The sequence below is a fragment of the Diceros bicornis genome, chromosome 32 (genome assembly GCF_020826845.1).
Source record: "Diceros bicornis minor isolate mBicDic1 chromosome 32, mDicBic1.mat.cur, whole genome shotgun sequence".
Classification (NCBI taxonomy): domain Eukaryota; kingdom Metazoa; phylum Chordata; class Mammalia; order Perissodactyla; family Rhinocerotidae; genus Diceros; species Diceros bicornis.
In genome coordinates this window covers 1,863,905-1,891,714 of record NC_080771.1, presented here as the reverse complement: position 1 = coordinate 1,891,714, position 27,810 = coordinate 1,863,905, and the positions used below count along the sequence as shown (strand labels likewise).

At 47.2% G+C, this 27,810-nt stretch overlaps 1 protein-coding gene across 1 annotated transcript in view; it reads left to right on the top strand.

Moving 5' to 3' along the window:
• The window catches only part of ABCC12 (ATP binding cassette subfamily C member 12), a 56,950-nt gene extending 29,971 nt beyond the window's left edge, over positions 1-26,979 (top strand). Inside the window, 17 exon segments of the mRNA XM_058527755.1 lie at positions 2,658-2,716; positions 2,718-2,790; positions 2,901-3,002; positions 3,005-3,131; positions 5,949-6,038; positions 6,710-6,813; positions 8,763-8,960; positions 9,666-9,892; positions 12,413-12,550; positions 14,332-14,518; positions 19,616-19,705; positions 21,994-22,183; positions 22,624-22,783; positions 23,842-23,920; positions 24,972-25,085; positions 26,620-26,784; positions 26,887-26,979. Of these exon segments, the coding sequence (XP_058383738.1) occupies positions 2,658-2,716; positions 2,718-2,790; positions 2,901-3,002; positions 3,005-3,131; positions 5,949-6,038; positions 6,710-6,813; positions 8,763-8,960; positions 9,666-9,892; positions 12,413-12,550; positions 14,332-14,518; positions 19,616-19,705; positions 21,994-22,183; positions 22,624-22,783; positions 23,842-23,920; positions 24,972-25,085; positions 26,620-26,784; positions 26,887-26,979 (2,196 nt within the window).
• Positions 26,980-27,810: the final 831 nt, after the last annotated feature.

Genomic DNA, 27,810 nt, shown 5'->3' with positions numbered 1-27,810 from the left:
ACGCGTGGGCATCTCCTGCTGGCGGTGAGACCCCAGAGGACTGACCTGCATTGAGAGGCCTGTTGGAGCAGAGGGAGCAGAAGTCCTGTCATCTCTGCTCTCCTGCTGCTTGTGGGGAAAATGTTAACCAGGGGCCTGGTCTAGGGGTTAGAGACAGGTCTCACTGCCTTTGCGAGGGTAAGTCAAGCTGGGGGAGAGAGGCAGCATATGACGCTGCCACGGAGCTGGGGGAGAGAGGCAGCATATGACGCTGCCACGGCTACAGGATGCTCTAGGCAGCATTTTTAGGATCTTCTGTCAGTGGCCAGAAGATCCAGCCTGAAGAGGGGGAAGTTTCTTAAAGACCCAGGAAAATCAGGCCCTCCCATCGCTGTGGCTTTGTGCCCAGCCTGTGCCTGTCTTTGCCAAGGGCTAGAGTTCTCAGAAAAAGCTCCAAGCATCGGAATTTTGCGTGTGGGACGGCGGGGGTTTCCTCTGAGAGGGCTCTGTCACCTCCAGGAAGCATCAAGCTGGGCTAGTGAGGACAGGAGCTCCGAGCTCCTCTGCTGGCCAGGGGCCGGGGCAGAGGAGAAGGTTGGATTTCTTCTGGACCCCCATGAGGTGACTGGGAAAGGGCTCTCGCCCAGTCAGGGTGCTAAACGTAGTGACCGCTCTGCACCCTGGAGACCACCTGCAGCAGAGAGAGCAGTCCTCCTGAGGGTCCTGGGGATCTGGAGGGGGGCTCCTGGCCCCCAACAAATGTGGGTCAGAGCCGTCCTTGCAGGAGTCCTCCAGGGGGAGAATCGTAATCTCAGCCCCAGTCCACTAACCGGCGGGGTGACCTCAGGCAAGAACCACCTCTTTCTCAGGCCTTGGCCTCCTCAAATATTCTACCTTTCACCAAGGTCATTTTATCTCCCTTTCTGCATCTTAAAAAAATGCAGGCAACCACCAGATGGCACTGGAAGCTCCATCTGGTTGTCCGTTGTTGGGGAGGAGAGGGATCAGAGCCCTGGAATTAGAGCCCCGGGGCCCGGGGCTTTTCCGGAACATTTCTCCGCTGCTTTTACTCTCAGGCCCACAGGCAATCCGGATGCTTCCCAGTACTTGGGCTGGACGATTGCTCTTCTGTTACTTGAGGAGACGAAGTGAGGCTGGTGGCGGCCGCTGAAATCCACCCAGGGTCAGATTTTGTGAGTTTAGAACTAAGCTGCTCAAATCACACCGTGTCTTACTGGAGTGAACTGGGGGCTCGCTGGCCAGAGGGGCTTCACCAGGAGCTTCTGAGGCTGGAATGTGTGTCCCCACGCAGGCAGAAAAGGCTGTGGGGCTGCCACAGTCCCCACAGTGCCTCGGTTTCCCCATCCAGAAACTGAGCCGATAATAAAGCTGCCTGCTTTCTTTACTGGGTGTAGGAGATTGAGAGATAAGAGACGAGATCCAGCTTTGAAAAGTTAGAAGGTGCTGTGCAAAGTTGAGAGGTTATTTCCAGGAAAAGGCTCTGTCAGAAAGTGTCTCAACTGGACATTAAAAGCCAGGCTGTTCCTGCTTGGTCTGTGCAGGAAAGTGGACAGACAGCTGGGCAGTTAGTCCAAGGGAAGCAGAAAGGCTGGAGCTGTCCAAAGCCATCCAAACTGGTCATTTGGCCTTTGGACACCCCCTACACCCCCATCAGGTGTACAATGAGCAAATGTCGCTATTTGTTCAGGCGTTTAATCAAGAGCATTGCTTTGCTTTGACCTTGGGTAGACCCTGAAGTACAGGGGAAGGCCTCTGGCCCGTATTGCACAGGCTTCTTTAGGTTGAACCGTTTTAGATCTCATAGCACCTTGCCCACTTCTAGGAGGGGACTTCCTGCCCTTAGATGGGTTGATCCTATGGGGAGAACTCTGGCTCGTTCCAAAATTAAAGGAAACCCCTCCTAGAAGAACTCTTTGATCTCAAGAAAGATATGGAAATGAAGAGAACTCAAATGAGAAAAACAGCAGGGCTTTAGGCTAAATGTGGGATGCCATCATTAAATGCAGCTAAAATTTTATTGTACAGATAAAGCTGGTGTAAACTCCTCAGGCCAGGGGGTGTGGCCTGGTGGCTAAGGACTGCACCATACTTTGCGTGTCCTGGGCTAGATGAAGACGATGAGGTGGGCTTATAATGTTATAATAGAGGGAGGCTATCACTGAGGTCATATTTCCCCTCGCCATCAAATCTTGGCTGCAATAACTGTCAATTTCATATTCCAAATCTCCATGATCAGATTTCTTAGCAGAGCAGCTCATGTAGGGAGCAATAGCAAGGGAGTGTTCAATGTGTTTCACTGTGACAGTCAAAGGCCCCCTTTTGTACCCATAAGATGTGTGGGTACCAGATCAGCACTTCTCAATGGGGCCATTTTGCCCCGTAGCAGGCATTTGGCAGTGTCTGGAGACTTTTTTGCTTGGGGAGGGAGTGCTATTGGCATCTAATGGGTAGAGGCCAAGGAGGCTACTAAACATCCTACAATGCACAAGACAGTCCCCACAGCAAAGAATGATCTGGCCCTCAATGTCAATAGTGCCAAGGTTGAGAACCCCTGTACTGGGTGAGCCGGGAAGCTGCTGGTTGGGAGGTTGGCATGGCGCTCTCCTCTCTTTTACCAAGGCAGAAGTTCATTGTGGATCACTTTAATATCTCTGCAGTTCTTGGAGTCTTGTGATGAAGTCATTTTGCTAGAAGACGGAGAGATTCGTGAAAAGGGAACACAAGGAGTTAATGGAGGAGAGAGGGCGCTATGCAAAACTGATTCACAACCTTGGAGGGTTGCAATTCAAGGTAACTCTGCACACCTAGGTGTGAGAAATTGGGTGCCTCCTCTCATGATTTCCCAGCCTGGGAGAGGTTCTGTCAGTTAGCTTTCAGAAGGAATTTCATTTTGTCTCCAGGATCCCGAGCACATTTACAATGCAGCAGTGGTGGAACGCCTTAAGGAGAACCCTGCTGAGAGAGATAAAGATGCTGGTACAATCAGAGTTCCAATCACACCTCTCTTATTGCCCAAGGCTCATGAGTGGACACAGATCTCTCTTTATTTCTCACCCTAGTTTTGGCTCCAACAGATGAGAAAGTTGAAGGAAACGAACCTGAAACAGACTCAGAATTTCTAGACGTAAAAGGTATTTACCATTCATCCCTCAATTTCGTACTCTTAAATATTTGCTGAGCATCTGCCACTTGGGATGGAGAAGTGTAGGCACAGGGTAGATCCTTTTGGGCAGCTAGAATTGTATGGTTTACTGTAGTGTGAACCTTGGAGTTCAACTGCCTGAGTCCAAATTCTGGCTTCACCACTTAGTAGTTTTGTGACTTTGATCAAGATACTCGGCCACTCTGAATCTTAGTTTCTTATTCCATAAAATGGGGAAATAATTGTACCGACCTCATAGGTTCTTGCAAAGATTACATAAGAAATTGTACATAAAATAGTTAGCACAGTTCCTGACGTATAGTAACTCTCAATAGTAGTTACTATTTTAGTTGGAAAGACCAAAGCAATGCACAGACAGGAATTAGAGGTGAAAGCACACAGACGTTTCTCACTCTTTCTGGGGAGTGTTCAGAAAGGATTGTGCAGCAGTGAAGAGATTGAGGTGGGATAAGGTTATTCATTCTTTCAACAAATAAGGACTAAGCATTCCACAGGCACTAAGCTAGGCTGGGAAGAGAAGGAAAATACGCCCCTGTCCTCAGGATCTTATGGTCTGGTGGGGGTCACAGACAAGTAGATAATCATGGGAAACTGTGCTAAGAGTAATGGGGAGTTGGGGTGGGAGTAACAAGTCAGGGAGGGCTTCACAGAGGTGGCGACCTGTGGACTGGTCCTTCCAGGATGTGTAAGAGTTTTCCCGGGACACTGGTGAGAACATGAAGAAAGGGGAAGATTTGGAGTTGAGGGCACAAGGGAATTCCAAGAAGGCAGGGAGGAGAGATGTGGGAGAGGAGCCTTGTGAGGGCCAGGCTGGTCAACCTGTCTCTTCTCCTTAGACTCTGTTACCTTCCATCCCTTCATCCAGTCCACATTTGCTGAGCCCCAACTCAGTGCCCAGCACAGGCCACTGAGAGGGGAGAGATCAAAATCCACAGTCTCTTTCCTCAAAGTGCCCACAGCGAGGTGGCTTTCCATGTTTGAGTTCTGTTCCTCAATAATGTAGACCCGAAAAAAAACACAGTATATTTCATCAAACTTAAGATGCCATTCGTTTTAAGATCACCCTCATTTTATGTACCACTTAGAAAGAAAAGTCTCTGCCAATTAGATGATATGGCATATTACTGAATGGAAAGCACATCCTGATTTCAGAGATGTTCAAATGTGAAAAAAAAAAAATGCGAGTCTTTGAACTGATGAAATCTGACACCATTAATAGTGCTTGTGACAAACACATGAACGTTTGGAAACACAACCTATTTTTATCGCTCTGGAGGCTGCCAAGGCTGAAGTGAGGTGCCCAGCCATCTCCTTCATGCTTCTCCAGGATAGCTCCCGGCTGCCCAGGATTTGAGGTCCTGTGAAGAGAGTAAACTCTGCTCCTCTTTTCCTCCTCACCCCCCTTCTCTGGAGAGGAAAGTGAAAGTGTGAAATTAAATGCTTTCAAAGGTTTGGAAGAGAACCAGTTGAACGTGGGACTGCCCGCCATGCCTGGCACCAGCGCATTTTCTAAAGTGCAGCAAAGTTGACCAGCATCAGCAATACTCCTCAGCCCACTGCGTTGGCGGGCTGCAAGGGGATCTAGCCAGTTCCTTTGCACTCCAGGATGTCATTCATTAGGCTCTGCCAACCTGCCAAGGTATCTCTCCTTTTGCAGTCCCAGAGGGAGATACAATGAGCGAAAGTCAAGATGAACATTTTCGAACATGTGCAAAGGTTCCCGGGTAGAGGGTATAATGGCAGCTGTATTCATGGAGGCGCCTTTCAGGTGTGACAGCTTTAGAGCCCATGTGCAGGGATGCCCCCTTGTCTAGCTGTATTTATCTCTGTCTATAAAAGTCAAGTATGGTTTAGAATTCTGCTTTGGAGCTGACATTTACGTGCCTCTCTCTGGAGGAGAGGGCAGAGATGTGTGTTCAGTTCTGGCTGCTGGGAGCTGCTTCAGCCAGCATCCCTGAACCTCTGAATATTGTTTCATGAGAACTTAATGGTCATTTTCCATTCCCCTTTGGAAAATGGCAACGACTGGGGACAGCCACGTGGAGGGAACCAGGAATCCAGGCAGCAGGTGACCTGGGAGGATGCCCTGGGTTTCTTCTACATGGTGTGAGCTCCGAGAAGACAGACATCACCTCCTTCTTGTTCACCCTGTAGTAGCAGCTGCTGTGGGTGCCCTTAGCACCACAGTGCACATAGCCCAACTCCCAACCGCCACATCTGCACTCCGTTGCCTGGGCCCTCTCTGGCAGCTGCCACTACAGGTCCAGCAGTGGCCCCTGTGAGTTGGCATAGAAATATCTCACATCCGTCTGATCCTGTGAAAAACCTCTGAAGTGTATGCTCTACCCTGGCTCTAGATTTCTCTGTGTTGGGCTAAGCTCTAGTCGCTCACGGGGGTCACTGACATGACAAGATGCCTTTTATTGTTGCCATCTCTTCGCCCTTTAGCTCTGGAATAAACTGCACATATTCCTATCCTCTTCTTAGGATCTGCTTCTGGAGAACTAAACTAAGACAACCCCTGACTCCCCAGGGCTGAGCACACTGGAGGTGCTTAATGAATATTTCTCAAAAGACCAAATGCCACCTGCCTCTCAGGGCTGTAATGAGGATCAAATAAAATAAAATGAGTGAAAGTGTGTTGGGAATTTTAAAGCATAGGGCAAATGGAAGGAAGGATGATAACTGCCCTTAGTGGGGGCATGGAGTGTGCACAGGGGGGCACCCGCCCACTGGACTCCCACCCTGCCCGCGGGTGCCCCAGGACATGTGTTTGTCTCCACAGTTCCTCTGCACCAGCTTGTTCAGACTGAATCCTCCCGGGAAGGAACTGTGACCTGGAAAACGTATCACACGTACATTAAGGCTTCTGGAGGTTCGGTATAAAACAACGGGTTTCTTGATTTAATTTGCATTAAAAAAAATCCTTTCTTAAACTGTTGAGTTCATGTTCTATGGTTTCTTTAACAATTACTCTCTTTACGCTAGGGCTGTTTATCAATGCTTTTATTTTTTCCCCCTAAAAATCAAGTCTGATAAGACAGCCTTTTAAATGGAATCATCCTGTATCCCCACTAAAGCTGCCAGCCTCTGTTTATTGAAGCTGGAGGAGCAGCAGCATGAACCAGCTCTGGTTCTTCTGTAACCGGGCTCTCTAGTCACCAAGTACCACAGTAGTCAGCTCATCGCTTGCCTTCAGTGCGAGATTCCCATCTCGGTGTGCAAAACGTACCTTGTAGTTTCACTCCCTGTCTCTCCTCAGCAAGTATTAAGGAATATTGAGTCGCTTCTATTAAAGTGCATAGTGGTTTTTCCAATATGTTGACAATTTGGACCAATTTTTCAACCAAGTGGAACAGATGTCACCACTGGGTTTCAGGGATCCAATACCCGGACTTGTCACATTAGCCTAGAAGGTGGTTCCCAGGGGCAGGGACCATTTTGCTGCAGACTTTGAACTTCCCATCATGGTTGGGCCCTGAGGAAGATAAGCCTCCTGCAGCCCCTTGCCCCTGTAACCCCGGGGACCTCTACCTCCTCTTGCAGGGTACCTCCTGTCTCTCTCCACAGTGTCGCTCTTCCTGCTGATGATTGGCAGCTCCGCCTTTGGCAACTGGTGGCTGAGTCTCTGGTTGGACAAGCGTTCGTGGGTGAGTTTCCCTTTGGCATTGGAAAGTGTTGGGTCAGTTGCTGACAGAGTCTGAATGTGCCCAACACCACACAATGAGCTCATTTGCCTCCTGCAGCCCCTTTTCCCGAAGTTGAGGTAAGTTGCTTACAACACACGATTCAACTCCCGAAATCCCCTTGGATTTTTCAAAACAAACAGGGCCTCTGGGTCTTTGTGTGCCAGCTTCAGATTTTTAAAGGATTGGCTAAAAAGATTGTGCCAGGCAAGTGCAACATGTCTATGGGGTCTTGCCTGTGCAGATTAGGGTCAGTTTTGCTGCCTCTGTTGCTAGGTGCCTCTGAGGAAGGGCTGGGAGGGGCTAGGGAAGCCTGACACAGATTTCTGTCTTCCTGCCTCTGAAGAGAGACTGGCCTCTTGTCATCGACATTGCCTGGTGTCAGAGTCACCTGGCTCTGCTCCTCAAAGTCCTTCTACAGAAAGGAGACATGCAAGAGACTCGGTCCCTGGATCTGCTGCAAGGCCACTGGGTGTCTCTCTCTGCCTCCCAAGGCTCTCCTTTAAGCCAGAGCCCCTCCTGAGAAGGACTGATAAGTCTGCTCTCACTAGAGTTTGCTGGAAGCCCTCCCAGCTTTTAGCCAATGGTTTCAAAGCTTTCCTGGAGCCCCAGGGAATGCTGTGGGGTTGCCTGCCCATCCTCCAAGATTACATTTTGATATAATTCTGTTGCTATGACAACCAAAATGAGAAGGCATTGGGGAGGTATGGGCAGGGGAGAGACCACTACAGCCCTCCTAGAGTTTGGTACAGCTTCCTGAGACCATTCCCGAGGGAAGAAGCCAACAGGTGGCCTGCTCTAAACAGGAAGAGAGCCATCTCTGGAATGTATGTGTTCCCCCAGATGCTCACTCGCTCATGAAGAGCGCTTTCCTTAAACAGCCTAAGGTTTTGGGTCAGGGTGGAGCCTCCTCACAGGCGTGGCGCTTCCCCAGAAGGCCAGTGCCATTGGCTAACCGAGCATGCAGCAATGATGGCAGACCCCTGTGTTTGCCCGCCCCCCAGACACTGTGGGCACAGCCTAAAGCACAGCGAAGCCTCCTCTTCTGCTGAGTCTTTCATCGATTAGCTCTCCAGGGAGGGCTTTGCTTTTGTGGATGTTCATCCATCAGCTGCCACCTCTGGTTTACATTTCTGCTATTGCTATAATCAGCAAAGTGGCATTTAGAAGAAAGATGCTTGTTTGCTCCCCAAAGGCAGTCTTGACTTTTAGCACACAGCTCAGAGAAAAATGAAACTGCCAATGTCTCAAGAGGCAGAGATGGCCTCTCCCCAGAAATGGTGGGAAAAATGGGCAGGACGAAGCTGCGGACGGTCTCTTTGAATCCTGCCAGAGCCCCTTGGCTCACCAGGCTCCCTCCTTCCCACCTGGGGCTCCAGGGCAGTGGACTAGTCCCTCCCAGGTGCTCTCTGAGAGGAGGAAAGGAAGGGGGCTGTGGGGCTTGAACATCATACAAAGAAGCCCCCAAGTCTCCCCAAAGGCCTGGTGGCTTCCAGCAGGCAGTTCAGCAGGTTGGAGGCGGGTCCCTGATCCCTGTCCTGTCTGGGCTGCCTGAGAGTTGCTTTTGTGCAAATTTCTTTTGCTTCTGTGATCTTCCTGGCCCAGTGTCACCTCTGGTCTCCTGAGGCACAGGTAGCTTCTGGGATGGCTGCCCTGTGCCTGCCTGGTGTGTCCCTTTGCTGTGCTGAGCCTCGTTAAGTCAGGTGGCCCTTGGGGTCACAGCAGCCCAGCAGGAGGACCCATGCAAAGCTCAGAGGCCTGCAAAGGAAACTGACTTGATTTTACCTCCTGACTCATTCTTAATAATTGTGCACCTCTTGTTAGTTTCTTCTTTCTGTGGAAAGATTCTCTGGAAAATTCCCATTCGCTTGATAGTACCAATTCTTGGTGCTTCTTCTCGTTTTCCTCCAAAGATGACCTGTGGGCCCCAGGGCACTAACAGCACGTGTGAGGTCGGCGCGGTGCTGGCAGACGCTGGGCAGCACATGTACCAGTGGGTGTACGTGGGGAGCATGGTGTCCATGCTGGCGTTTGGCATCACCAAAGGCTTCGCCTTCACCAAGACCACACTGATGGCATCCTCCTTGCTACATGACCAAGCACTTGACAAGGTACAGCCCCGGGGGCTGCATGCACATGCGGTTCATCAGTCATCAGGGTTTCTTGAGCACCTGTGATGCACCAGGTGCTGTGCAGGGCTCCGGGGACAGACACAGCCCTCCTGGAGCTTACAGTCGAGTCTGGGAAGAGTCGCCCGATATCTAATTGCAACAGTGAAAGCAAACTTCAGGGAGCTGTGGGGGTGTCCCGGGCCCTCGGGCTAGGCTGGGGTGGTCAGGAAGCTTTCCCTGGAGAAACTGGAGCAGATGCGTGTAGGCAAAGAGGGCATCTCCTGCTCTAAAGAGCCCCAAGTACATCGAGGGCCTCAAGAAGTGCTTCTGGGTTCCTCCTCATCCCACTACTGCTGCGGGTGGCAGACCCTGGCTGTGAGACCCTGGCTGTGAGGCCCTGGCCAGAGTGCACAGGTGTGGCTCATACTTCAGGGGCAGACAGATGCAGCGGAACTTGGCTTTTTATTGCCCTGGGCACAAAATCCCTCCCTCCTCCAATGGCACCACAGGCTGCCTCCCCACATTCACTCTCACTCATGGTGGCCACAAGGATGGGGAGCATTCTTACTTTCCCAGGACCACCTGGCATGTTGTGTGGGGCCCTGGGAAAAAGCTCAGGCCCTGCTGTTACAATCCAGCCCTGGTGGAGCAGCCAGGGTTTACCAAGCACACACCTTGACGCCGACTCTCTGATTTTACCCACAGATCTTAAAGAGCCCAATGAGCTTCTTTGACACGACTCCCACTGGCAGGCTCATGAACCGTTTTTCCAAGGATATGGACGAGCTGGATGTGAGGCTGCCGTTTCACGCGGAGAACTTTCTCCAGCAGCTTTTTATGGTGGTATTTATTCTTGTGATATTGGCCGCTGTGTTTCCTGCTGTCCTTTTAGTCCTGGCCAGCCTTGCTGTAGGCGTCTTCATCCTTTTATGGTAGGTTGATGCACTATTTAAAAAGAAGCAAACAAAGCCTATAGATATCTGGTTAACTCTGCACAATGACCGGGTAGCACCAGGTGATATTGAAACCTTGCTGTCTTCTCTGAATAGTGGAGCACATTGATTTTTAGGGCTGATGAAATGCCAGGGGCTATGCTAAGCACTTTGCATACATCTGGCATTTGAGCCTCGGAGCAACCCTGGGAGGTGGATATTATTGGGAGATTAAGTCACTGGTCCCAGGCTAGGAAACTGGTAACTGGGGTTTGACTGTGGTTGCTGTATGCCTGCTGTTATGTTCTTAACCCTGCTGCTCTGCCATCCCTGCTGCTGGAGAAGAGAGAGGAGGACAGCTCTCTGTCTCTGAGCTTTGAGAAATAGCCTCACCCGAACCACTGATGTAGTTAGAGAACGGACTCAGGCTGCTCTTCAGTGGGGAGTCCCTGTGCCCACCTTCACACCCACCCTGGGGGAGAGCAAGAGGGCAGCATGCATCCCAGCCTTCTGGGAGACCCAGCTCCTTCCTGTTCCTGGGGCAAGCTGGAGTTCTCAGCAGGTAGCATGGTGGGTATTGCACGAGGGCAAAGGGTTGGAAATCAGAGAAATTTGCACCAGAGCCCCAGCTCTGCTGCAAAACTAGCTGGAGGACCTTGGAGAGGTCAGAGGAATGATGCAAGCCTCAGTTTCCTCATCTCTAAAATGGTCATCATTAAAACATATGCCACACGTGTTCTGGAGGGGTTAAAATTCTGATGAGGATCAAATGACACTATAGGACTATAAGTGCCTTGTAAATTAGAAATGGAATACAATGTTATATAAACTTAGAATTTCCATAAAACTCAACCAAGTGTTTATTATGCTCCTAGATGTGCTCAGCCCTGAGCACATTGTAAAGGATTAAGCCCACACACCTTGGCCTGACTCCACTTGTAAACGGGGCTGTTTGTTTTCATCAAGGGACACCACACTCAGAGCCGAGTTTTAGAAATATTGCTTTGGCCACAGTGTAGAGGGTGGATGGAGCTATGGAAAGATCAGGACAGGGCTACGGGATGGGAGGCTCTTGAAATGTAGTCTGAGTGAGAGGTGATGAGGACCAGACACAGGCAGCAGCAGTGGGGACAGAAAAGAGAGGTGGATTTAGGAGCCATTTTCAAGATAGTCATTGGGGTTGGGGGATAGGAGAGGCCAAGGATGAGTCCAAGATGGAGAGTGATGTAAAGAGATACAGGTGATACTGGAGGAGAAGCAGCATGGGTCATCAAGATTACAGGTTTGGTTTTGGATGTTTCAAGTTTGTGGATCAAGTCTGCAGATGGTGCCAGCAGACAGTGGGAACGGTGGGTGTAGGGACGTGTCAGGGCTGGAGAGTCAGGCTCAGCATCCTCGGCATCTGTGCAGGAGCCTGTGTGGCTGTGGGAACGAGCACTGGTGCCCTGGAGTTGGAGGAGCTGGGCTCTCACTTCACGCTCCCACTGCCTCCTTGGTGTCTCTGAGAAAGGACACATGGCTTCAGCGTCCAGCTTCAAGGGTTTATTGAGATGACCAAATAATATAATTTCTGAAAGCCCTTTACAAAAATAAAGCATGTCTCAGATGCCACTTCCTAAAATGACTCCTTGGGCTCGTGTTCATTTTCATAAGCCCTGTGTTCATCAGACCATTGTTCTTGTCTGTTCTCCTAGCAAAAGGTTTTTCTCTGCCCTGCACCCCCCACTTCTTGCTACAAAGACAGGCCAGATCGGGGCTGGCCCTGACTGAATTACCCAAATGTTTCCAACTAACTCACTTGAGTTCTGAACAAACGAGGTTTTCCCTTCCTCTCCCCTGGGTTAGTTTTAGCTGAGAGTCTGGAGGGCAGATGAGATTTGCCATCGTGGGCCAGCCTGCAATGCGCGTGCCAAGGGCAGTGGTCTTGCTCACCGGTGTCCTGGAGCACCAACACCCTGGGAGTTGCCTCCTGGGGAGGGTTCTTTCTAAAGTCAGCTCCTGAGGCTTTGACGACGTTTGTTCAAAATTACCTTTGAACGTGAGGTTAGAAGACCACGCATTGGCAGTTGACACACCAGATTTTCCTCCAGAATTGGAATAGATCATTGTTTCTTTGGTTGGGCACCAAAAAGTGGTTGGTCTGTATTTAGGGGCTACACTGTGAACAATTAGACAATTCTGTATAAACAAGTGAACAACTCTGTTCTTCAAAGACTGGAATCACACCTCGTGCAGTGAGGACGCTCACGCTGCAGGAAGCACTCAGAATGGAGACCCTGGGAAGGAGTGGCTCATGTTTCTGAGACCCAGATTTAAGAGACCGTCACCTCTCACACAAATGGGATGGCCACTCCTAGAGGAGAATGTTGTGAGAAGGGGAGAACCCCTTCTCCCTAGTTAGACAGCACCCATCTGACCTAAACTTTGTCTTGAGTGTATAGTTGGATCTGCATGTGCTGAGGGTGAGCCCTCTGAGACTCCACTTTGCAGCCCTCTTAACACCTGGTGATTTCCCCACAGCGTTTTCCACAGAGGAGTCCAGGAGCTCAATAAGCTGGAGAACATCAGCCGGTCACCCTGGTTCTCGCACATCACCTCATCCATGCAGGGCCTGGGCATCATCCACGCTTATGACAGGAAGGAGGACTGCATCAACAAGTGAGTCCTGTGCTGAGCGCCTGCTCCAGGGCTCCCCACTTCACGCCTGACCCTGAACGGGAGGTCACAGAAACAGATGGCTTCTCTGGCTCTGAGAAGGGAAGTCTGGGCTGCTGGGGACAGACCATAGATGAAGAGCTGGCAGAATCAAGGAGGAACTCTCTCAGACAAGTGTCCTTTCTTCCCAGTGTCTGGGGCCCCAAAAGATGTGAGATCATTCAGTGACAACCTTGGTATGGGGTTTTACATGTTTTATCTTTCACTCTAAAAGTGAAATGTGTTCAATCAGAAAATGCGTTATTACATATTCCTTGTAAAAGGAAATTTTAAAGGCCATATTACATTTCACTTAGTGGATAGACCAGTTTCCTTCTTTTTAAAATGTGGAGATTAGCTTTAGTAAATTTCTCTGGAGTCTTCCAGCTCCAAACTTCTAACGTATCATATAAATTATATCAGTCACAGTAGGCTTATTATGCTTACAAACAATAACAAATTTTAGGGGCTTAACACAATACATGTTTATTCTTCATCAAGTCACAATTTAATAAGGGTCCATGGGACAGGGATAGGGGATTCTGCTCCACACTTAGGTACACAGTCTCTTTCTAGCTGGAGGACCCCCTGGGACATTTTTATGTGTCGACCACGATGAAGATACCCATCATTTCTGCACATTCATTGGCCAGATTTCAGTCCCATGGCTCACCTAACTGCAAAGGAGTCTGGGAAATGTAGTCCAGCTGTGTCCATAGGAAGAAAAGAAAACTGAGTTTGGTGAATCTGTAGCATTCTCTGCCACATAGATGTTCTTTTTTTTTTTTTCCTATCTTTTTCTTCCTTAAAAACCTAACACACACTTCAGAGTTTGCATCTAATTTTATCTCTCTCTCTTCCCGCACCGCCACCCAGGATCTCAGTGTTGGCCTGCCATCACATCTTGTCTTTGGTTCAGTCAGCAGCTAGTCCTGTTATAGTTTGACCCGAACACCGGCTGTCAAGAGTCCTGCATCACACATAGACCCTTCCAATGTCTGGGCATGAGGAAAGGCTCCTGTGTATGGAGCCATTCATCGACTATCTCATGACAAACAAAACAGATTCAAGCTTTGTCTTCCTGTAGATTCTCTTCCAAGAGAATCCCACAAGATTGATGGGGTCTCCCCTCTTTTAATATTTTCTTTCCTATCCTGGACTTTCCCAAGTGCTTAGGCTTCTGATGTGTATTGCTTTTGCCACCAGACAAAAATGCTACAGCATTAACAAAAGGTTTTAGGTCCCAATTTGATCCCAGCCAGTGATTTTGCTTCTGCGTAATCTAACCCACCACACAGATAAGACCACAGATGACTTCTAAGTCACTTACGCTGTCAGTTGAATTTGTAGGCTTTATAACTATGTGATAGAAACACCACAGTGTTTGGAAGAATATTTTAACTAAGCTCTGGGGAAAATAAGTTACAGTGGAAAAAGAAAGGAGGAAGGTCCTACAGAGGCCAGCGTGGCAGGTCAAAGGTGCTTCTGGACAGAACTCTTTCAGGAATTTAGAACAGAATGAAGCAGCAATGCCTAAGGATGTTCATGACTATACCAGTGGAGGAATCTTAACTCTTTAGCGGTTTAAACATCGAAAGGTTTTCACTTTTTTCCAATAATTTCTACTAGTTGTTCTGATGAACCCCCTTTCCCAGTAGGACAGGAGAACCTTCAGGGGCAATGGAATCTGATGTCTCTTGTGGTCAATGGTTAATGGTCTGTTTTGTCTAATTTCTTAATTTTAGGTTTAAGATGCTAAATGATGAAAACTCCAGCCACTTCCTATACTTAAACTGTGCTCTCAGGTGGTTTGCTCTAAGAATGGACGTCCTCATGAACATTGTCACCTTCATTGTGGCCTTGTTGGTGACCCTGAGTTTCTCCTCAATCAGTGCTTCATCCAAAGGCTTGTCATTGTCTTACATCATCCAGGTAACACTTAGTGTAAAGTTGTGCTTGGCCTGGAGGCTCTGGCATAGAGTATATAAGGGAGGATGGATGTAACAGAAAACCCGACTTGAATGGGTTTAAACAACAAAGAGAGCTTAGTGGCTCACAAAATTAAAAGGTCTAGTGGTTGTGTGGGCTTCAGGCATGGTTGGATCATAGCCCTTGGCTTTGTCCTCCTCCTGTGATGACTTCCTTCACGATTGGTGACTGGCGGACTCTGGGGGCTATAGCAGGAGGAAAGCTTTTCCTACCCTAGCCTCTGAACTGTACTCTCACTGGATTAACTTAGGCAGGCCAGAACTGATTAGTGGCTTGATGGGCTTGGGATGATTGGCTTAGGCCAAAGGATGGAGTCCCATCCCATCCTACCTTGAAGTCACACAGCTGCCCCACAATGGGGAGAGGGAAAAGAGTGCTGGAGAGGCAACCACAATGCCCATGACAAATACTTACTGACTTGTTTTTTTGGTTGTTTTGCTGTTTTTCTTTTGAAAATAACAATAATATGAAAATAATAATAATAATAACAGTAGGGAATAATAATAGGGAAACACATGCTATTTCAGGCACTGTTGTAAGTCCTTTACCTAAATTAATTCATTTATCCCCACAACAACCCTATGAGATAGGTACTGCCATAATCCCCATTTTACAGATGAGGAGACTGAGGCCCACCACACACCTGTCATGTGTGAGAGCAGAATTTGAACCCCGGCCAGGTGGGTCTGATACCTATCTGAGTCTGAATCTCCTTCCTTTGTATATGCCTCACATTTACTCTTTGGAAGCTTTTCCGATGCAGTCCTTATCCTTGGTGCTCTGAAATTCCAGGACAATGTGTCTATGTGTGGGTATTTTTTCATTTATTCTGTGCAAGGCTGTGGGTCCTTTTATATTAAAGTCAAATCTCTCTACAGCTTGGAAAAATTTCTCCTTTTTTCCTTTCTCTTCTCTTAACAATTTCCTCCTCTCCTTTCCCTCTGTTTCCTCTGTCTGTGACTCACGTTGGTTGAATACTGGATTTCTTTGATCCATCCTCTATATTTCCTTTCCTTTATCTCAAAGTTTACCATGTTCTTGTGTTTTTATCTTTATTCTGAGAATTTTCCTTAACTTTGTCATTCAACCATTCTTTTGAATTTTAAGTCTGGCAATCATATATTCATATTCTTAATTTCTACAAACTCTTAGTCTCTGGGTTTTTAAAAGAATCATTTTTAAATGGACACAATATATTTTTTAATCTCTGTGAGGATATTAATTAGAGGTCTCCCTTCCTTAAACTCTCCTCTCTCCTTTGACTGATATCTGTTTTATCTTTTTGTTTATCTGATTCTTGCTGTTTCATGCCACTGGTTTTGTTCATATGTCTCTTGATCCATTTGTGTTTAAGGATGAGGGACTGGGTTGGGTTTTCAGGGTTTCCTCTGCCTTTGTATATGCCTTGCCAGGTCTCTCCTGGTGGGAAGTTTTATAACTCTGGGCGGGTAGGTCGGACTTTTCCTTGGGCTGGCTTCACTTCAGAAAAGCAGCCAGGGAGCTGGTCTTCAGGCACCCAAACACTGGATTGAAAGGGGTTTTTATCTGAAGCCCCATTTATCCCCAGGTAGTTCATTCAGTTTCTGCAGAGAAGTTTGTGTGTGTGTGCACGCATGTGTGTGTGTGCCTGTGTTTAGGCCTAGGGAGTATGTGTCCACTACCTCTGGTTGGGAGAAAGAATAGGGGAGGCAGGTAAACTGTCCCACCGGACAACAGACTACCTCTTATTCAGCCTCTCTGTGGGCCCCTCCTCACACCTGGAGCCTCTCTGAGTCCTGCTGCACAGAAGGCTCTGTAGGCCCCTGCAGCACATTCTGCCTCCATTTTTTCAAAAGGCTTTCATCTTCTTTTCATCTTCCAGAGATTTATAACTCTCTTATTCAATGACATTTCTTCCCAACTCCCTTGCCATTAAAGGTATATTCCTTTTTGAAAATCTCTCTGATATCATTTTAATGGTATTTTGGGAAGGAAGAGGAATAAAAGTATATTCTCGGGACTCTATCTTAAGTGGGAAAAATAAATTTTCCTTGCATAGCCAGTTTCCCTCGTTAAAGAATGTTTTCATTTGTTGTTGCCTAGTAAAATATAAAACAGATGATGTTGAATAGATTCCCTTACTTTGTCCAAGAGAAACAGCTTTCCTCAACTGAGGTCATGCTTTGGGGGGATACCATCAGCTTTCCATGAGATTGTTTTCAAACATTTCTGTGAGGCTGGAGAATTTGCACACACTGGGATCTGGGGAACGCTTCTTCTCCAGCTGGCTTTGTGGCTTTATTGAGCATTAGCCCCCTTTGGAGAAGACAGACCTTGAATGACAGAGCTTCCCCTGAGAACAGAGGAGGCTCTCTAGATGGACGAGAAATTGGTGTGAAGTCCCACAGAGCAGGAAGTGAGTGCAAAGTAACACCACATGACATCACAGAGGAGAATGAGTGCTGACTAGAGCCAGCACTGTGCTGACGTGGGAATTCTAAACCTGGTAGGGCTGCCCCGGGCCTTGACGAGCTGAGACCCTTGAATTTAACGAAATATGTGTATGCTCTTTTCAAGGGCAAGGTTCATTCATTCACTCACCAGATATCCACTGAGAACCTGCCATGAGCCAGAACCATGCCAGCTGCCGTGGATTCAGCAGTGAACAAGCTGGACAGGTCCCCGCCCTCAGAGAGCTTATATTTCAGTGGGATATAAAGTGGGATGGAATAAATAAGTGCACAAGTACATAAATGAGAAAACTTCACAACGCTTCAGAAGTGTTGTGAAGATAATAAAGCAGAGTAATGGGACTGTCAGGGGAAGCAACGTTAGCTCTGACAGTCAGAGAAGGCCTCTCTGGGAGGTGACCTCCAAGCTGATACCTGAATGGTGAAGAGGCAGCCAAGGAAGAAGGAAGCAAGAGTGCTTTCAGGCCAAGGGGCCGGGGAAAGGCTCAAGGGTAGGACGAGCTTGGCACATGTGAGGGACTCAGAATGTGGCTTCAGCAGAGTAGGAGAGAGTTAGGTCTGAGGAGCTGGCAGGGATAGACTGTGCAGGGCCTTGTCAGGCATGAGCAGGGGTATTGTCTACCTTCTAAGAAGGGTTTCTCTGCTGCAGCACTGTCAACATTTGGGCCAGATAATCCTTTCTGTGAGGGGCTGTCCTATGCATTGTAGGATGTTAGCAGCCTCCCTGATCTCTAACCAGGAGATGCCAGTAGAACTTCCCTCCTCCTTTGGTGGTGACAACCAAAAATGTCTCTAGACACTGCCAAATGTCCTCTGGGGCCATAATCACCCAGATTGAGAGCCATTGCTCTAAGAGAAATGGGAAGCCAGTGACATATTAAGCAGGGAGGCAGCAAGGGAGGCCTGCTGAGTGGGGTTCTCTGAGGGTCTGGACCCACATCGCTCTCTACCTGCTCGGGCCACACTGCCTCCTTCTTGTTAAGGCCCCTCGCTGCTACCCAGAGCTTTCTTACTCCAAGTTTGCCTGGCGGATTTCCTATCATAAATGCCTCAGTGCGTCTTCCCTAACCATCCTAACTAAGGTAGCTCACCAGCCCCAGCCCCTCTTTCACATCATCCTGTTTTATTGACATTCTTACATCCCTTGGAATTGCCTGTGTCTCATCCTGCCAGCCCGCAGTCACTGCTTACCTAGTGACAGAAGACCTGGTCCTGTCTCTAGCCCACTTTGTGACCGAGGCAGGTGCTGCTGGTGCCCTACCCTCCCTGGGCCAGCCAGTTGGCCTCCTACTGTTGTGGGAAGGTGCTCAGTCCAAGCCCAAGGCCAGCTGCAGGTGCGGGGAGTTCTCCCAGCTGGGAGCGGCCCCAGCAATGACTGAAGGGAGTTCATGGAGATGTAGCCCAGCTTCCTTGGGACAACTCGAGTGTGTCCCAGGCAGTCTCCCAGAGCCCCCAGCGGGACTGCGCTGAACCTCTCATGACTCACTTTCTCTTCCGTGCCTCCCTCCTCCCAGCCCTTACTGGTACTTTTTGGGTCCACCTTCTGGATTAGTTTCCTAGGGCTTCTCTAACAAATTACCATACATTAGTGGTTTAAACCAGAGAAATTTATTCCCTTGCAGTTCTGGAAGTCAGAAGTCCAAAATCAAGGTGTTGGCAGGGCCATGTTCCCTCTGAAGGCTCTAGGGGAGAATCCATTCCTTGTCTCTCCCAGCTTCTTGTGGCTGTTGGCATTCCTTGGCGTTCCTTGGCTTGGAGCTGCATCATTGCAATCTCTGCCTCTGCCTTCACATCCCCTCTTCCTCTTCGCTGCATCTTCCTCTCCTCTGTCTCTTATAAGGACACTTGTCATTGGATTTAGGACCCACCCAGGTAATCCAGGATGATCTCAAGATCCTTAATTACACCTGCAAAGATCCTTTTCCCAAATGAGGCACCATTCACAGGTCACAGGGATTTGGATGTGGACGTATCCTTTGGGAGGACTATGGTTCAACCTATCCTAATACACTGCTTGCACTCAGATCTCAGGGTTGGCTTCTGGGGGATCCAGGCCTAAGGTGGGGGACCTTAGCAAGCCATATGCCCCCATCTGAGCCGAGATCTTCTCATGTCTGAAGCAAGCTGATGGGCTTGATGGTCTTCTCCCACCTCCAATGATCTGTGGTGATTGGAGTCCAGTCGCTTCTTGGCTGCGGGTGGGGGAAGCGGGGAGGGTATAGAAGTACAGGACCTCACCAGGTGGCAGCAAGGGGCCGATACCCAGCAGTTCTGCAGCCCTGGGAGAATTCCCACTCCACGGTGGTTCCCCACAGCTCAAACCCAGAGGTGTGTGATGGAGTGGTGCTGTGGTGGGATGATTCTCACCATCTGGTGTGCCAGGGAAAAATGTAATTACCATTTGTTTCTAAATACAAAGGAAGTATTTAAAGGCAAAACACCCCAACAGGAGCATCCTTACTTCTGGGCACTTGGCTGGGAACGCAGCCTACTTTTTGTGTGGTCCTGAGAGAGGCGGGGATGGATAACTCCCAAGGGCTGCCTGGGCGGGCCGGGGCTCTAACTGCGGCTGCTTGTCCCTCTTCAATAGCTAAGTGGGCTGCTCCAAGTGTGCGTGCGGACAGGAACCGAGACCCAGGCCAAGTTCACCTCCGTGGAGCTGCTCAGGGAGTATATTTCGGTAAGAAATTAATGCGCGCAAGAGGAGGGACAGTTAACTCTTGCAGAACTTGTGCCAGCATTTGATCTTTTTATGTTTGACCTTTTTTCTTTTAAAAAGAAAGGGATCTTTTTAAAAACTGAAATCAGACCACAACCCCTCTTCTTAAAACCCATATTTACAATACAATCTAAAGCCCTTGAATTGAGGGAGAGGTTCTTTTGAAAAAAAGATTTCCTCCAGGGCAGTTTCCATACACAGAAAAGAGAATTCAGTGCCTTACTTTAGTTTCTAAAAATTAATATTTGATGAAAATTGTAAATTGAAAAAAAAGCAGTCTAACTCTTCTTTAAGAGCTTTTACGTTCAACTTACAAATTCTGCTATTCTTTGAAAAGAGGTCTAGCCAATTCAAGCAATCAGTTTTAAGGGCCTTTGAATAGCACTGGGCCCCATTTACAAACTTAATTAAACACTTTAAAACATTTTAAACTGCATTTTAAAATTTAATACATTCTATTTCCTTTTTAAGTACCTCGATTATCTGATTTAAAAACAAACCTTCCTGAGGTTATATAAATCTAATAAATTAAACTTGTAAATACAGTGAGCTTTAAGTTTGCATAACAATCACAGTGCTATACATAAACAGTAAGCTTTTAACTTAAAATCATGTTTAAATAAATTATTCAATTATACATTTTAAATTAGAATCACAAACCTGAATGTTATTAATATTATGAATACTTAGATCACCAAATACACAGACTCCTTAAACTAAAAATATTACTGTTGCTGTTTTACTTCTCTTAAATATTTTTAGTATTAATTTTAAATCTTTTAAGGGTTAAAAATACTCACCATCTAGGAATACAATTATTTTCTCAGCTAATTGTGTTGTCTATCAATCAGATTTGGGCTGGTCAACCACCCTAGCTGGGTACATGCAAGCCCTATTTCTTGTCACTAACAGGGACTTCATAACTTCAGAGAAGGGGTTGGTCTTGTAATGCAGCCAAGTAGCTCTACTCCTTAATCAGACATTGCGTTTCTTGGGCTCTTAGGAAGGTTAAATGTCTTTTCCATGGAAATCTAAAGGCCTTTGAACTTGACAACCTGCGTTCTTGTTATCTTCCTATTTCTAACACCATGATGACTCTTTCAGATGTTGAAATTGTATCTGATTGAATTCTGCAAATCTGAAGGATTGGTCTGGGTTTGTCACACAGCTTCAAGGTCATGTGCTGACACTTGCCCAGGCCCACGAGGCCTGGTATGAGCTGTCCCTTATAGTTGTCCATCTCTCAGTTCACTAAGTTCTAGCTACATGAATTTTCTTTCTGTTCCTCAAAGGGCCTGAGCTTGTTCTGGCCTTGTTATCGAGCAAAAGGGCCTTCTGCCCGACATGTGTAGAAGTTAATACTATGGCACCAGCTTTTGAGAAAAGAAAAGGCTTTATTGCAAAGTCAACTGGCAAGGAGACAGGAGGCAAGGCTCTCAAATCTGTCTCCCTGATCCAGGGTTTGGGGTAAAATTTAAGAGATTAGGGAGGGCAGGCCGGTGTGTGGAAGCACTGACAGGACAGGTCTTTATTGGAAGGATTCCAGACAAGACCATTTATGGTAAGGTACAGAAAGGGGCTTTAACACCAGATCTTCCTGGATGATGGACCCCTTGCTTCTGAAAAGGGTCCATCTTTCAAGTTCTGATTATGTCCCAGTCCTTTTGGTTCCATGGGGGGCAGAATCTTTGGTTCTAGGTATTAGTTCAGGTCAAAATTTTCTCCGCTGCACATGCTCCAGCTACATGACTTGCAGTTTTGGCCTGCTGCCCTTACAAGACAGCTTTAGCATTCTGTTATTGGTAAGATGGGGTCAGTTTAAACTGACAGTTTATCCTGTGGGTAAAGCCTCAGGGCCTTTGCACTAGCAGTCCACTCTGCCTGGAAGGCTCTGGACTCAAATTTTCTTATAGTTGGCATCTTCTCATCATTCCACATCACAGCTTGAATGTCACATCCCCATAGATGCCTTCCTCAACCCTTAAGTTACTTTTACTCCTCCTACCCCCTTCTACCACACACGTTCTAGATTCTATTTCAATACTCTGTTCTGTTTTCATTTCTGATTTCTTTTCTTGTCTATTATCTGATTTCCCCACTGGAATGTGAGTTTCTTGCATGCAGGGTCCTTATTGGTCTAGTTCATCACCATGAACACCAGTACCTAGAATTGTGTGCATGAATGAATAAATTAAATGAATGGAAAAGCAAATGACTATTAACCTATCATTGGTTATTCTGCTTTTCAGACCTGTGTTCCTGAATGCACTCACCCCCTGAAAGTGGAGACCTGTCCCCATGACTGGCCCAGCTGTGGGGAGATAACATTCAGAGACTATCAGATGAGATACAGAGACAACACTCCCCTCGTTCTCGTTGGGCTGAACTTGAACATCCAAAGTGGGCAGACAGTTGGGATTCTCGGAAGAACAGGGTCTGGTGAGGACCAGCTCTGATTGTGTTTCTTTCAGGTTGTTTTATTTGCATTTCCACTGAGTGTGGTAGTTAAGCCAAACAAGAGGGCAATGACTATGTGTGGCAGATTGGCTGGCTCTTTCCCTCAATCCTCTTTACTGTAAATTAGGATTTCAGATTGAATGGGTGTGTGGAGTTGGAAGCAAACACACAACAGTTTTTGAATTAATTAAATGAGGATCATTCTGGTGAAATGAGGCCCAGAGGATGAGTCTTGTACTAACAGCCCTGCCGGGATGGGCAGGTGAACTGTGTTAGGGCAGCCGATGGCCCCTGAAGAGTGAGGAATTCCTGTCTGCACAGTCATCTGCACAGAGCCATTCTCATTGCATTAAAAATTCCCTTGATTAGACACTTGGACAGACTGATGTGTGATTTACTCTTATTGCTTTTATTGTTCCCAGGAAAGTCATCATTAGGAATGGCTTTGTTTCGTCTGGTGGAGCCAGCCGGCGGCACCATCTTCATCGATGAGGTGGATATCTGCACTATTGGTTTGGAAGACCTCAGAACCAAGCTGACTGTGATACCCCAGGACCCTGTCCTGTTTGTAGGTACAGTAAGGTAGCTGTTTTTGATCATTCTGCCTTCCTATTTTTGGATAGTGAAATCGGACCAACCAGGAACTTTGTGAAGCCGGGCAGCGTGGCTGGCCTGGGGCTGTTCTATCTGAGGGAATCACTGCTAGTGCCTGTTCCCAAGTGAAGCCTTCCTTGGGAGGAGCCGAGGACTAGGTCCTTGAACATGACTTGTATTTTATAAACTACATGACTAATAAGCGAAGTGCTTATCCATCAGGTGAGCAGATGTCCCTGTTGGCCCTGGAGAGTCCTGCGTCTTGGCATCCTATCAGGTTTAGCAATGGCCACTTTCAAAACACCCCAGTTTTCTCAACTAAATAGTTATCCTTCGCATGTAGCCATCTGTTGGGAAGTGTGTCAATTCATTCCCACTAAGGAGTGAACAGAGGCTGTTCAAGCACAAGAACAGTAGGGTTGCAATTTCTGCAAGCCTCAAGATCTGACGGCAAGGCACACGGAGAAAACTAGTTTCTCACTTAGTCCAGTGCAGTGGCTGCCCCTCTGTTGAGATGGACGTTTCCTCCATTGAGCACAGGTTGAAGTAGAGAGCTGTATGTAGAGTTTTATGAAAAATGCATTCCATGTCTTGAAACGCTAGACTCCCACCCCGCAAATGAGCTGCTCACCCTCTGCAAGGCCCTGGGAGCTGCAGCTGCACCTCCTGCTTCTGAAGGCAGAGTGAATGCGATGGAAGATTGAATTGCTTGCTCTCCCTCTCTCTGCCAAGAATTTGCGTAAGGTCCAGTCCACTCTGCTGCTCATAGCTGCTGAGAGGGCCAAATGTGTCTTCCTGAGGGCCTGGCTCTGGCTATCTCTTGGCAGCATTTCACATATTCCTGCCTGTCTTGGTGGTCTCTGGGCCATCACACAGTGGTGGATCCTTGGTCTCTTGGCCTGAGGTTGGTGTTTTATTAAGCGTTGCTCTTGGAGCCACAGGGTCATTACACCCACCTCCTAGTCTCCCCCACATGCTGCAGAAAACATGCTCCCCCATCTTCTCCTCCTTGGAAATCCAGCTGCCTCTCTTTTCCTTCATTGCAGGTACAACTTGGATCCCTTTGAGAGTCACACGGATGAGATGCTCTGGCAGGTTCTGGAGAGAACATTCATGAGAGACACAGTAGGTTCCTGGGGCTGTCCAGGATGAGTCCGTTTCCCGGCACCAGTGCCCCAGATGCCTGGCCCAGGTTTAAATTCGACAAGCACTGGGCCAGCATTTGGCCAGGTTTATTTGTTGGCACCACGTATATCAGTAGACTACAATCCTTATTTACTCTCTACTATTAAAAGCAACAGTAGATAATATTTCCAGGCCTTTGCAATGATCCAGTCAAGAGCTCTACATGCATTATTTCACATGCTCCTGACTACAACCCTCTGAGGTTGGTACTCCTACTCCCATTTTTAGAGATGCAGAAATTAAGACTCAAGGAAGTAACATGCACAGGCTAATGTTGGAGAATGGAGAATGGAGACTGGACCCCAAGTCTATCTGACTCTAGAGCAGATGGAGCACCCTACTGCCCTGCCAATAGCCTCGTTTTCTTACCAGAACAGAGAAGCCACAGGAAGGTGAGGGGGTGTGGCCTGCTTCAGGAATGGCAAGTATGGCTGGTTTTGAGTGGACTGAGCCATCTGTGAGATGGAGTCCTGTCCTGTAAGTGCTGCAGCTGGGGTCAGCAGGTGAGCATGGCCCACTCTGCAGTCCAGAGGGGATTTTTTCCCCAGGACTTGGCACCCAGGTGAGCATCTCCCACAGCCACTTTGACTTGTCATGCTGGATAAATCAGACCCTGTCTTAGCTTTCCTTGATGACTAGAAAACTCTCCTGCCCCGTCTCTAGTTTGTCTGTGGAGACAGGGACCCTGGAAGCCGGTTATACTTGTTTTTGTTTCTCTGGAGACATATATGCATTATCTGTACTCTTTTGGCAAGGTGTCCATGGGCTTCTATGACTCATACTGTGATTTTAGGTTATTAATGTCTGCCTACTCCCTGGTCTTTCCCTGGGGCCTGTTTGTGATGTTGAAATGATTGTTGTTTTGCACTTTCTTTTCCACAGTAAAATAAAGCCAGCTGATGAATGCAAGAGAAGGGGGCCATCAATACAGCTGATGCAAGACCATTTTATAGATCATCAGCATAAATGTGGCATTTTCTGTGTTTTATAGATAATGAAACTCCCGGAAAAATTACAGGCAGAAGTCACAGAAAATGAAGAAAACTTCTCAGTAGGGGAACGTCAGCTGCTTTGTATAGCCCGAGCACTTCTCCGTAATTCAAAAGTAAGGAAACAGCACGGAAAATGGATTGGTCAAATTTTCGATATTTCCTGCAGTGCCATTCAGTCCAGGAGGTAGAGCCACGCATTTGTCTTTCAGCAAAGAGAGAGCAATTGAGACATTTAAAAACCGATCACTTTCTCTTACGACAAAGTTGTGAGGGGTAAAAATTGAAAAACAGCCATTTACAGCACTAACATCTGCCTCCGCTGGGCCTCCCCTTGGGCGGTCTTGTTTAGGTATTCTCTCTGTCCTCCTAAGGGGTTTGAGTTTGATAAATCTGCCTCTCAACTTTTTCCCTTTGTCCCTGAACAATGCTGAGGCCTGAAAAACAGTACCCAGGACACTAAAGAAGGCCTTCAGAATGCTAGGACAGGAGAACTGTAAAATTTAGACGCATTTTCCTTAGTGACTTAGCCATCCTTGCTTACTGATTTCAAGGAAGGGATTGCTGTTGCTTTAGAAATCCCATTCTCTGAATCTCGATCAAAGTGTAATCCATAGTGTGTGTTCTTTAGGTGTGCTAATAGCAGGAAAAGGAGCCAGCACACACTCAGTGCTGACTGTGGCACTGCACACTGCTAAGTGGTTTATGTGTTGTCTTTGCATTTCACACTCATGAGGTATAACCCCTTTACAGACAAGGAAACGGAGCTTTGGGGAAGTTAAGTAATTTAGTCAAAGTCAAGCAGAGTTAGAGCTGAGCTCAAGCCCTGTGACTTGCCATCAGCACTGCGGTAGACAGAATAATGGCCCCCCCGAAGATGTCCATGTCCTGGTATCTGGAACCTGTGAATGTGCTACCTTACCTGGGATAAAGGGGCTTTGCAGATATGATTAGGTCAAGGACTTTGAGATGGGGAGATTATCCTAGATTACCTGGGTGAGCCCAGTGTAATCATACAGGTCTTTATGAGAGGGAGGCAGGAGAGTCAGAAAGAGAGAAGAAGATGTGACAATGGAAGTAGAAGTTAGAGCAATGCCAGGAACGGGCCACGAGCCAAGGAATGCAGGAGCATCTAGAAGCTGGAAAAGGCAAGGAAAAAGATTCTCCTCTAGTGCCTCCAGAAGGAATGCAGCTCTGACCACCCGTTGGCTTTAGGACTTCTGACTTCCAGAACTGTAAGATAATAAATTTGTGTTGCTGTAAGCCTCTAAATTTGTGCTAATTTGTGATAACAGCAATAGGAAACTAATACAAGTGCTGTCATTATACCTCATACTGACTCATGTTAGCACAGTAGATAAAGCCTGTGGAGTGTTGATCCTACCAGTTTGTAGGATTAGAATAAACCACTTAAAAAGAGGGGTAAAGAATATACAACCTTGTTTCTCCAGCCAGTCCTTCTGAAGAAGATGAAAGTGATGTGACGTGACTTTATTTTGTTGCTGTTTTTCTAACTTTTTGAGATGGAGAATTAGCTCATTACTTTTCAGCTCCTCTTTTCTTTTTTCATAGATAGAACTAAGAGTATAAATTTCCCTCTAGATACAGCTTTGGCTTAATGTGACTTTTACAATTCTCCTTCCTCAACAGATCATTCCCCTTGATGAAGCCACTGCCTCCATGGACTCCAAGACTGACACCCTTGTTCAGAGTACCATCAAAGATGCCTTCAAAGGCTGCACAGTGTTGACCATCGCCCACCACCTCAACACGATCCTCAACTGTGACCTGGTCCTGGTCATGGAAAATGGGAAGGTGCAGGAAGTTGTCGGTGTTACCTCCCCAGAGGCTTCAATGGTTTTGTCTCTATGGTGGGTAGATAGTCTTCTGACAATTTCAGCTTTTCTTCTCTTTCAGGTGGTCGAGTTTGATAAGCCTGAAGTTCTTGCTGAGAAGCCAGATTCTGCATTTGCAATGTTACTAGCAGCAGAAAACAAAGTTCTATTATAAAGGTCCCTCCGGGGGCCACATTAGCTGGTTTTAGGGGAGGAGGAGGATGCATGAGATGAGTGGATGAGCCTGCAGGAGGAGGGGCTGTCATCTCAGCAGGCAGCCCTGGTCTACCGTCCCTCCCACCCCTGATGTACCAGTTGAGCTGGGGCAAAGGTTGCTTCCCCACCTCACCCAGCCCATGTCTCCGGACCTCACTTAGTGAACTTGGGGTTGGTTCTGGGTGGTGAACAGAAGCAGAAAAAGCTAGTGGATTAAAAAACTGTCCCTCACCTCATAAAACTCTAAAGGTCCCTCATGTGCCCCACCAATACCACCTCCGTGCCTGAGAATGGAAACATTGTAACCTTCTGTTAAAAACTGGTCAAAGTAAACAGAATGGGAAAATGCCTAGGGATGGAGTTGGTAAAGATTTCCCGCCGTGTTATCAGAAGGGAAAAGAGCAGAGTTTTCTTCCTGTTTAACTCCTACTCACATCTATTTTGAGTATGTGACAAGCAATAACTACACAGATCTGTACATGAAAGATTGATTACAGTGTTTTGTGGAAAAAAAGTTTTTTTTAAATCATATTGCATGTTCCATTTGATCTATTAGAATAACCAAGAAAACAAAATGTTGGAGTTTCTCTATAAATGACATTTTTATATCTTCTATATTGGTCATTAAAATGCAGTAGGAAATTAAACCACCCTGAAATGTAGCCATGCAATTATTTTACTGAAGATATTCCAATTTCTGTATTATTTCCTCTCACAGACCCTTATTGCTTTCTCTATTGACTCAATAATAAACCTTCACAACGTTTTCCAAATAAAAGCCTTTCTTTCC